The sequence below is a fragment of the Melanerpes formicivorus genome, unplaced genomic scaffold, assembly GCF_026170545.1.
Source record: "Melanerpes formicivorus ecotype bairdi unplaced genomic scaffold, bMelFor1.0.p_v2 SCAF_2154, whole genome shotgun sequence".
NCBI classification, from domain to species: Eukaryota; Metazoa; Chordata; class Aves; order Piciformes; family Picidae; genus Melanerpes; species Melanerpes formicivorus.
The window spans coordinates 24,513-34,631 of NW_027144505.1; the positions used below are offsets into that span (position 1 = coordinate 24,513).

A 10,119-nucleotide genomic window follows, 5' to 3' on the forward strand; every position below is an offset into this window, starting at 1 on the left:
CCCTTGGGGGGGGAGGAGGGGTCTGGGGGGGGGCCCTGGGGGGAGGGTCTTGGGGACCCCTGGGGGGCAGGAGGGGACTTGGGGACCCCCTGGGGAAGGGTCTTGGGGGGGCCCCTGGGGGGCAGGAGGGCTCTGGGGGGGGCCCTGGGGAGGGGGCTTTGGGGACCCCCTGGGGGGCAGGAGGGCTCTGGGGGGGCCCTGGGGAAGGGTCTTGGGGGGGCCCTGGGGGGCAGGAGGGGGTCTGGGGGGGCCCTGGGGAAGGGTCTTGGGGGGGCCCCTGGGGGGCAGGAGGGGTCTGGGGGGGGCCCTGGGGAGGCTTTGGGGCCCGGGGGGGGTTGGTGCCCACTGCTGTGCCCCCTCCTGTGCCAGGCCTGGCCGCGGGGGGGCGCCCTGGGGCAGGAGCTGCGGCGCTGCCAGGGGAGGCTGTGCCAGCTGGAGGCCTGGCTGGGGCAGGTGGAGCTGAGGCTGCGGCAGCAGCGGCAGGAGGCCGATGCCAGGGCACAGGAGCTGGCTGCCAGGTCAGGCACGGGGGGGCAGGGGGGGGTGCCCAGCGTGGCCAGGGGGGGTGCCCAGCACTGCCAGGGGGTGCCCACAGCCAGGGGGTGCCCACTAGAGCCTGGGGGTGCCCATCAGAGCCTGGGGGTGCCCAGCACTGCCAGCTGGGGGTGCCCACAGCTAGGGGGGTGCCCACAAGGAGTTGGGTGCCCACCACAGCCTGGGTGGTGCCCAGCAGAACCTGGTGGTGCCCATCAGACCCAGCTGGTGCCCACTAGAGCCTGATGGTGCCCAGCACAAGCAGTTGGTGCCCACCAGAGCCTGATGGTGCCCCATTACAAGCAGCTGGTGCCCATCACAGCCAGGGGGTGCCCACCAGGAGCAGGTGGTGCCCATCAGAAGCAGCTGGTGCCCACCACAGTCAGTTGGTGCCCACTAGAGCCTGGTGGTGCCCACCACAGCCTGGTGGTGCCCACTAGAGCCTGATGGTGCCCAGCACAGCCAGGGGGGTGCCCCACCAGAACCTAATGGTGCCCACAAGCAGTTGGTGCCCAGCAGAGCCAGCTGGTGCCCACCACAGTCAGTTGGTGCCCACCAGAGCCTGATGGTGCCCACCAGAGCCTGATGGTGCCCACCACAGCCAGGGGGTGCCCACCAGAACCAGGTGGTGCCCACAGTCAGTTGGTGCCCATCAGAGCCAGCTGGTGCCCATCAGACCCAGCTGGTGCCCATCAGAGCCAGCTGGTGCCCACCACAGCCAGCTGGTGCCCACCAGAGCCTGGTGGTGCCCATCAGAAGCAGTTGGTGCCCAGCACTGCCTGGTGGTGCCCACTAGAGCCTGGTGGTGCCCACCACAAGCAGTTGGTGCCCATCAGAGCCAGTTGGTGCCCACCACAAGCAGTTGGTGCCCACCACAGTCAGTTGGTGCCCACTAGAGCCTGGTGGTGCCCAGCACAGCCCTGGGGGTGCCCACAAAGTCAGCTGGTGCCCCACCACAGCCTGGTGCCCACCAGGAGCAGCTGGTGCCCATCAGACCCAGCTGGTGCCCATCACAGCCAGGTGGTGCCCATCAGAAACAGTTGGTGCCCATCAGAGCCAGTTGGTGCCCACCACAGTCAGTTGGTGCCCAACCAGAGCCTGATGGTGCCCACCACAGCCAGGGGGGTGCCCACCAGAGCCTGGTGGTGCCCCATCAGAAGCAGTTGGTGCCCACCAGAGCCAGTTGGTGCCCACCAGAGCCTGATGGTGCCCACCAGGAGCAGGTGGTGCCCACCACAAGCAGTTGGTGCCCACCAGGAGCAGGTGGTGCCCAGCACAGTCAGCTGGTGCCCACCACAGCCAGCTGGTGCCCACTAGAGCCTGGGGGTGCCCATCAGAACTAGGGCGTGCCCACCACAGCCAGGGGGGTGCCCACCATGACCATGGGGGTGCCCAGCACAGCCAGGGGGTGCCCACCAGAAGCCTGGTGGTGCCCACCAGGAGCAGGTGGTGCCCACTACAGCCAGCTGGTGCCCATCAGAGCCTGGTGGTGCCCAGCAGAACCTGGTGGTGCCCACCACAGCCTGGTGGTGCCCACAGTCAGTTGGTGCCCACTAGAGCCAGCTGGTGCCCATCAGAGCCTGGTGGTGCCCATCAGAGCCAGCTGGTGCCCACCCACAGCCAGCTGGTGCCCACTAGAGCCTGATGGTGCCCAGCACAGCCTGGTGGTGCCCAACAGAACCAGGTGGCGCCCACCAGAACCTAATGGTGCCCACAAGCAGTTGGTGCCCACCAGGAGCAGGGGGTGCCCACCACAAGCAGTTGGTGCCCATCAGAGCCAGCTGGTGCCCAGCACAGTCAGTTGGTGCCCCACCAGAGCCTGGTGGTGCCCACCAGGAGCAGTTGGTGCCCATCAGAACCTGCTGGTGCCCACCAGAGCCTGGTGGTGCCCATTACAAGCAGCTGGTGCCCATCACAGCCAGGGGGTGCCCATCAGAGCCAGGTGGTGCCCACAAAGTCAGCTGGTGCCCACCAGGAGCACGGGGGTGCCCATCAGAGCCTGATGGTGCCCACCACAAGCAGTTGGTGCCCACCACAGCCAGGGGGTGCCCACCACAGCCAGCTGGTGCCCACCAGAACCAGGTGGTGCCCACCAGGAGCAGGTGGTGCCCATCACAGTCAGTTGGTGCCCACCAGAGCCTGGTGGTGCCCATCAGAAGCAGCTGGTGCCCATCAGAACCTAATGGTGCCCATCACAGCCAGGGGGGTGCCCATCAGAGCCTGGTGGTGCCCACCAGGAGCAGGTGGTGCCCACTACAGCCAGCTGGTGCCCACCACAGTTAGTTGGTGCCCATCAGAGCCAGTTGGTGCCCACTAGAGCCTGGTGGTGCCCACCACAGCCTGGTGGTGCCCATCAGAGTCAGTTGGTGCCCACCAGAGCCTAGTGGTGCCCAGCAGACCCAGCTGGTGCCCATCACAGCCAGGTGGTGCCCACCACAGCCAGGGGGTGCCCATCAGAGCCTGGGGGTGCCCCACCAGCCAGCTGGTGCCCACCACACAGCTTGGGGGTGCCCACAAAGTCAGCTGGTGCCCACCACAAGCAGTTGGTGCCCATCAGAGCCAGCTGGTGCCCAGCACAGTCAGTTGGTGCCCACCAGAACCTGATGGTGCCCATCAGACCCAGCTGGTGTCTACTACAAGCTGTTGGTGCCCAGCAGAACCAGTTGGTGCCCACCCCAGCCACAGGGTGCCCACCACAGCCAGGGGGGTGCCCACCATAGTCAGTTGGTGCCCACCACAGACAGTTGGTGCCCACCAGACCCCAGGTAGTGCCCACCACAGCCTGGTGGTGCCCATCAGAACCTGCTGGTGCCCACAAGCAGTTGGTGCCCCACCACAGTCAGTTGGTGCCCACCAGAGCCTGATGGTGCCCATTACAAGCAGCTGGTGCCCACCACAGCCAGCTGGTGCCCATCAGAGCCTGGTGGTGCCCACCACAGCCAGCTGGTGCCCACCACAGCCTGGTGGTGCCCATCAGGAGCAGGTGGTGCCCCACCACAGTCAATTGGTGCCCACCAGAGCCTGATGGTGCCCACCAGGAGCAGTTGGTGCCCATCAGAACCTGCTGGTGCCCACTAGAGCCTGGTGGTGCCCAGCACAGCCTGGTGGTGCCCACCACAGGGGGCACACAGCTGAGGGGGGAGGGGGGAGCCTCAAAGCTGTTGGCACCCCCCAGAGCAGTTGGTGCCCCTGTGCCAGGGGCTGAGCCCTGTGCCCCCTCCCCTGTGCCAGGGGCTGAGCTCTGTGCCAGGGGCTGAGCCCCTGTGCCCCCCTCCCCTGTGGCCAGGGGCTGAGCTCTGGTGCCAGGGGCTGAGCCCTGTGCCCCCCTCCCCTGTGCCAGGGGCTGAGCTCTGTGCCAGGGGCTGAGCCCTGTGCCCCCTCCCCTGTGCCAGGAGCTGAGCTCTGTGCCAGGGGCCTGAGCTCTGTGCCCCCTCCCCTGTGCCAGGGGCTGAGCTCAGTGCCAGGAGCTGAGCTCTGTGCCAGGGGCTGAGCCCTGTGCCAGGGGCTGAGCCCTGTGCCCCCTCCCCTGTGCCAGGGGCTGAGCTCTGTGCCCCCTCCCCTGTGCCAGGGGCTGAGCCCTGTGCCCCTTCCCCTGTGCCAGGGGCTGAGCCCTGTGCCCCCTCCCCTGTGCCAGGGGCTGAGCTCTGTGCCAGGGGCTGAGCCCCTGTGCCAGGGGGCTGAGCCCTGTGCCCCCCTCCCCTGTGCCAGGGGGCTGAGCTCAGTGCCAGGGGCTGAGCTCTGTGCCCCCCTCCCCTGTGCCAGGGGCTGAGCCCTGTGCCCCCTCCCCTGTGCCAGGGGGCTGAGCTCTGTGCCAGGGGCTGAGCCCTGTGCCCCCTCCCCTGTGCCAGGGGCTGAGCTCTGGTTGCCAGGGGCTGAGCCCTGTGCCCCCTCCCCTGTGCCAGGGGCTGAGCTCTGTGCCCCCCCAGGGGGCTGAGCTCTGTGCCCCCTCCCCTGTGCCAGGGGGCTGAGCTCTGTGCCAGGGGCTGAGCCCTGTGCCCCCCAGGGGCTGAGCTCTGTGCCAGGGGCTGAGCCCTGTGCCCCCTCCCCTGTGCCAGGAGCTGAGCTCTGTGCCAGGGGCTGAGCCCTGTGCCCCCCTCCCCTGTGCCAGGGGCTGAGCCCTGTGCCCCCCTCCCCTGTGCCAGGGGCTGAGCTCAGTGCCAGGGGCTGAGCCCTGTGCCCCCTCCCCTGTGCCAGGGGCTGAGCCCTGTGCCCCCTCCCCTGTGCCAGGGGCCTGAGCCCTGTGCCAGGGGCTGAGCCCTGTGCCCCCTCCCCTGTGCCAGGAGCTGAGCTCTGTGCCAGGGGCTGAGCCCTGTGCCCCCCTCCCCCTGTGCCAGGGGCTGAGCCCCTGTGCCCCCTCCCCTGTGCCAGGGGCTGAGCTCAGTGCCAGGGGCTGAGCCCTGTGCCCCCTCCCCCTGTGCCAGGGGCTGAGCCCCTGTGCCCCCTCCCCTGTGCCAGGGGCTGAGCTCTGTGCCAGGGGGCTGAGCTCTGTGCCCCCTCCCCTGTGCCAGGGGCTGAGCCCTGTGCCCCCTCCCCCGTGCCAGGGGCTGAGCTCTGTGCCAGGGGCTGAGCCCTGTGCCCCCTCCCCTGTGCCAGGGGCTGAGCTCTGTGCCAGGGGCTGAGCCCTGTGCCCCCTCCCCTGTGCCAGGGGCTGAGCTCTGTGCCAGGGGCTGAGCCCTGTGCCCCCCTCCCCTGTGCCAGGGGCTGAGCTCTGTGCCAGGGGCTGAGCCCTGTGCCCTCTCCCCTGTGCCAGGAGCTGAGCTCTGTGCCAGGAGCTGAGCTCTGTGCCAGGGGCTGAGCCCTGTGCCCCCTCCCCCGTGCCAGGGGCTGAGCTCAGTGCCAGGGGCTGAGCCCTGTGCCCCCTCCCCCTGTGCCAGGGGCTGAGCTCTGTGCCAGGGGCTGAGCTCTGTGCCAGGGGGCTGAGCCCTGTGCCCCCCTCCCCCTGTGCCAGGGGCTGAGCCCTGTGCCCCCTCCCCTGTGCCAGGGGCTGAGCTCTGTGCCAGGGGCTGAGCTCTGTGCCCCCTCCCCTGTGCCAGGGGGCTGAGCTCTGTGCCAGGGGCTGAGCCCTGTGCCCCCCTCCCCTGTGCCAGGGGCTGAGCTCTGTGCCAGGGGCTGAGCCCTGTGCCCCCTCCCCCTGTGCCAGGGGCTGAGCTCTGTGCCAGGGGCTGAGCTCTGTGCCCCCTCCCCTGTGCCAGGGGCTGAGCTCTGTGCCAGGGGCTGAGCCCTGTGCCCCCTCCCCTGTGCCAGGGGCTGAGCTCTGTGCCAGGGGCTGAGCCCTGTGCCAGGGGCTGAGCTCTGTGCCCCCCTCCCCTGTGCCAGGGGCTGAGCTCTGTGCCAGGGGCTGAGCCCTGTGCCCCCTCCCCCTGTGCCAGGGGCTGAGCCCAGTGCCAGGGGCTGAGCCCAGTGCCAGGGGCTGAGCCCTGTGCCCTCTCCCCTGTGCCAGGGGCTGAGCCCTGTGCCCCCTCCCCCGTGCCCCCCCCAGGCTGGCAGCGGCAGAGGGCAGCAGGAGGCAGGAGCTGGAGAGGCTGAGGAGCAGCGAGGAGAAGGCTCAGGAGCTGGTGAGGGGCAGGAGGCTGCTGCCAGCCTGGGGGGGGGCACGGGGGGGAGTGGGCAAGGGGGCACTGGGGGGGGGCCCCTGGGGAAGGGTCTTGGGGACCCCCTGGGGGGCAGGAAGGCTCTGGGGGGTGCTCTGGGGGGTGCCCTGGGGGTGCCCTGGGGGTGGTGCCCAGGCCTGGGGGGTGCCCTGGAGGTGCCCTGGGGGTGCCCTGGGGGGCAGGAAGGCTCTGGGGGGTACCCTGGGGGTGCCCTGGGGGTGCCCTGGGGGGGGCCCTGGGGGTGGTGCCCAGGCCTGGGGGTGCCCTGGGGGGGCCCTGGGGGTGCCCTGGGGGGGGCCCCTGGGGGGGGCCCTGACCAGGCCTGGGGGCTGCCCCTGGTGCCCCACAGCAGTGCAGGTTGGCAGTGCTGGAGCAGGCCCTGGGCTGGGCACAGAGCGGTGCCCAGGCCCAGCCCAGCAGCCTGTGAGCTCCCCTGGCACCCCCCTGGCACCTCCTGGCACCCTCTGGGACCCCCTGGCACCTCCTGTGCCCTGCTGTGACCTCCTGGCACCTCCTGGAACCCTCTGGCACCTCCTGGGACCTTCTGTGACCTCCTGGCACCCCCTGGCACCTCCTGTGCCCTGCTGTGCCCAACTGTGACTCCCTGGGCACTCCCTGGCACCTCCTGTGCCCTTCTGAGACCTCCTGGCACCTCCTTGGGACTGCTGTGACCTCCTGGCACCTCCTGTGCCCTGCTGTGACCTCCTGGCACCCCCTGGGACCCATCCTGTGCCCCCCTGGCACCTCCTGGGACTGCTGTGACCTCCTGTGCCCTGCTGTGACCTCCTGGCACCCCCTGGGACCTTCCTGTGCCCCCCTGGCACCTCCTGGGACTGCTGTGACCTCCTGTGCCCTGCTGTGACCTCCTGGCACCTCCTGGGAACTCCCTGGCACCTCCTGAGACCTCCTGGCACCTCCTGTGCCCTGCTGTGACCCTCCTGGCACCCCCTGGCACCATCCTGGGACTGCTGTGACTCCCTGGCACCTTCCTGTGCCCTGCTGTGACCTCCTGTGCCCCCCCTGGCACCTCCTGTGCCCTGCTGTGACCTCCTGGCACCTTCCTGTGCCCTGCTGTGACCTCCTGTGCCCCCCTGGCACCTCCTGTGCCCTGCTGTGCCCCCCCTGGCACCTCCTGTGACCTCCTGGCATCTCCTGGCACCCCCCTGGCACCTCCTGGGACTGCTGTGACTCCCTGGCACCCTCCTGTGCCCTCCTGGCACTTCCCCTGTGACTGCTGTGAGCTCCTGGCACCCCCTGGCACCTCCTGGAACCCTCTTCCACCTCCTGTGCCCTGCTGTGCCCTTCTGAGACCTCCTGGCACCTTCCTGTGACCTCCTGGCATCTCCTGTGCCCCCCTGGCACCTGCTGTGCCCTGCTGTGACCTCCTGGCACCTCCTGTGACTGCTGTGACCTCCTGGCACCCCCCTGGCACCTTCCTGTGACTGCTGTGACCTCCTGGCACCCCCTGGCACCTCCTGTGCCCTCCTGGCACCTGCTGTGCCCTGCTGTGACCTCCTGTGCCCCCCTGGCACCCCCTGGGAGCTCTCCTGGGGCAATAAAAAGGCTTTGGGTGGCAGCAGCATGAGGGAGGGGCTGCCTCTGACCCCTGCCCCCTGCTCCCCCTGCCCCCTGCCCCCTGCCCCCTGCTCCCCCCCTGCCCCCTGCTCCTCCTGCTCCCTGCCCCCTGCCCCCTGCCCCCTCTGCTCCCTGCCCCCTGCCCCCTGCCCCCCCCTGCCCCCTGCTCCCCCCTGCTCCCCCCCTGCCCCCTGCTCCCCCTGCCCCCTGCTCCCCCTGCCCCCTGCTCCCCCTGCTCCCCCTGCTCCCTCCCTGCCCCCTGCTCCCCCTGCCCCTGCTCCCCCCTGCCCCCCCTGCCCCCTGCTCCCCCCTGCCCCCCCTGCCCCCCTGCTCCCCCCTGCCCCCTGCTCCCACCGCTCCCTGCTCCCCCTGCCCCCCTGCCCCCTGCTCCCCCTGCCCCCCCTGCTCCCCCCTGCCCCCTGCTCCCTGCCCCCTGCTCCCCCTGCCCCCTGCTCCCCTGCCCCCTGCTCCCCCTGCCCCCTGCCCCCCCTGCCCCCTGCCCCCCTGCCCCCCCTGCTCCCCCTGCCCCCTGCTCCCCCTGCCCCCCCTGCTCCCTGCCCCCCCTGCCCCCTGCCCCCCCTGCCCCCCCCTGCCCCCCTGCTCCCCCTGCCCCCCTGCCCCCTGCCCCCTGCTCCCCCCTGCCCCCCTGCTCCCCCTGCCCCCTGCTCCCTGCCCCCTGCTCCTCCCTGCCCCCCTGCCCCCCCTGCCCCCTGCCCCCCTGCCCCCCCCTGCTCCCCCCCTGCCCCCCTGCTCCCCCCTGCCCCCCTGCCCCCTGCCCCCCTGCCCCCCCTGCCCCCCTGCCCCCCTGCCCCCCTGCCCCCCCTGCCCCCTGCTCCCCCCTGCCCCCCTGCCCCCTGCCCCCCTGCTCCCCCTGCCCCCCTGCTCCCCCCTGCCCCCTGCTCCCCTGCCCCCTGCCCCCCCCTGCCCCCTGCCCCCCCTGCCCCCTGCCCCCCTGCCCCCCCTGCTCCCCCTGCCCCCTGCTCCCCCTGCCCCCCTGCCCCCTGCCCCCCCTGCCCCCCTGCTCCCCCTGCCCCCCTGCTCCCCCTGCCCCCCTGCCCCCTGCTCCCCTCTGCCCCCTGCCCCCTGCCCCCTGCTCCCCCTGCCCCCCCTGCCCCCCCTGCCCCCTGCTCCCCCTGGGGAAGGGTCTTGGGGACCTTCCCAATATGGCGGCCGGGGAGGGGGGCGGCCGTCGCGCCCTGATGACGCACAACCCCCCGCGCCGCCCTCCCCCTCCCTCCCTCCCTCCTAGGAGGTCGAGAGGGTCACTGCCGCCCTTCCCTTCCGCCACTACCAAGATGGCGGCCGGGGGGGGGGGGGGGGGGGCGGGGGGCGGGGCCGGGAGGGAGGAGGGAGGAAGGAAGGGGCGCGCCGTCGCGCGCCGATGACGTCGTCCACGCGCGCCGCCCGCCCTGCGGGGAGGTCGCGGCGCCGCCTGCGCCCTTCCCTCCTGCCACTCCCAACGTGGCCGCCGGCGCGCGCCCCGATGACGCAGCAGCGCGCTCCCCCATCCCCCCCCCCCCCCCCCCCCGTGCCAGCCTCCTTCCCTCCCCCTTCTCCTTCCCTCCCCTTCTTCATCTCCCCTTCCTCTCCTCCTTCTTCTTTCTCAGCCTTCCTCCTCTTCCCCCTCCTCCTCCTCTCCCCCTCCTCTTCACTCTCCTCCTCTCCCTCCCTCTCCTCCTCTCCCCCCTCCTCCTCACCTCCTCCTCTCGCCCCTGCCTCCTCTCCTTCTCCCTCTTCACCTCCTCCTCTCCCCCTCCTTCTCCCCCTCCTCCTCTTCACCTCCTCCTCTCCCACCTCCTCCTCCTCTCCCCCTCCTTCTCTCTCCCCCTCCTTCTCTCCCCCTCCTTCTCTCCCCCCTCCTCTTCACCTCCTCCTCTCACCCCCTCCTCTCCCCATCCTCCTCTCCCCCTCCTCCTCTCCCCCTCCTCTTCACCTCCTCCTCTCCCCCCTCCTCCTCTTCACCTCCTCTTCACCTCCTCCTCTCCCCCCTCCTCCTCTTCCCCCTCCTCCTCCTCTCTCCCCCTCCTTCTCTCCCCCTCCTTCTCTCTCCCCCTCCTTCTCCTCCCCCCTCCTTCTCTCTCCCCCTCCTCCTCCTCTCCCCCCCCCTCTCTCTCCCCCTCCTCTTCACCTCCTTCTCTCCCCCTCCTCCTCTCCTCCTCCTCTTCACCTCCTCCTCTCCCCCTCCTTCTCCCCCTCCTCCTCTTCACCTCCTTCTCTCCCCCTCCTCCTCTCCCCCTCCTCCTCTCCCCCCCTCCTCTTCCCCCTCCTCCTCTCCCCCTCCTCCCTCTCCCCCCCTCCTCTCGCCCCTCCTCCTCTCCTCCCCCTCCTCCTTCTCCCCCTCCTCCTCTCCTCCTCCTCCTCTCCTTCTCCTCTTCACCTCCTCCTCTCCCCCCTCCTCTCCCCCTCCTCCTCTCCCCCT

At 71.2% G+C, this 10,119-nt stretch overlaps 1 protein-coding gene across 1 annotated transcript; it reads right to left on the reverse strand.

The window, feature by feature from the left end:
• Positions 1-6,079: 6,079 nt before the first annotated feature.
• On the reverse strand, positions 6,080-7,752 carry LOC137461431 (spidroin-2-like). Its single transcript, XM_068171169.1, has 4 exons — positions 7,578-7,752; positions 7,368-7,536; positions 6,443-7,060; positions 6,080-6,115 (listed from the first exon to the last, which is right to left on the reverse strand). Exons 1-4 carry the CDS (start codon positions 7,706-7,708, stop codon positions 6,080-6,082), a joined length of 954 nt encoding a protein of 317 aa, XP_068027270.1. The 5' UTR covers positions 7,709-7,752.
• Between the last annotated feature and the right edge of the window lie 2,367 nt (positions 7,753-10,119).

What these genes read in the sequence shown, in the direction of transcription:
- LOC137461431 (XM_068171169.1), bottom strand. Translation starts at nt 7,708, where the DNA reads ATGCTGCTGCCACCCAAAGCCTTTTTATTGCCCCAGGAGAGCTCCCAG. An exon ending in GTGCCAGGGGGTGCCAGGAG is followed by an intron (nt 7,537 to 7,577) that starts GTCACAGCAGTC and finishes GGGTGCCAGGAG; the next exon opens with GTCACAGCAGTCACAGGAGG. An exon ending in GGTGCCAGGGGGTGCCAGGA is followed by an intron (nt 7,061 to 7,367) that starts GCTCACAGCAGT and finishes GGGTGCCAGGAG; the next exon opens with GGTCACAGCAGGGCACAGGA.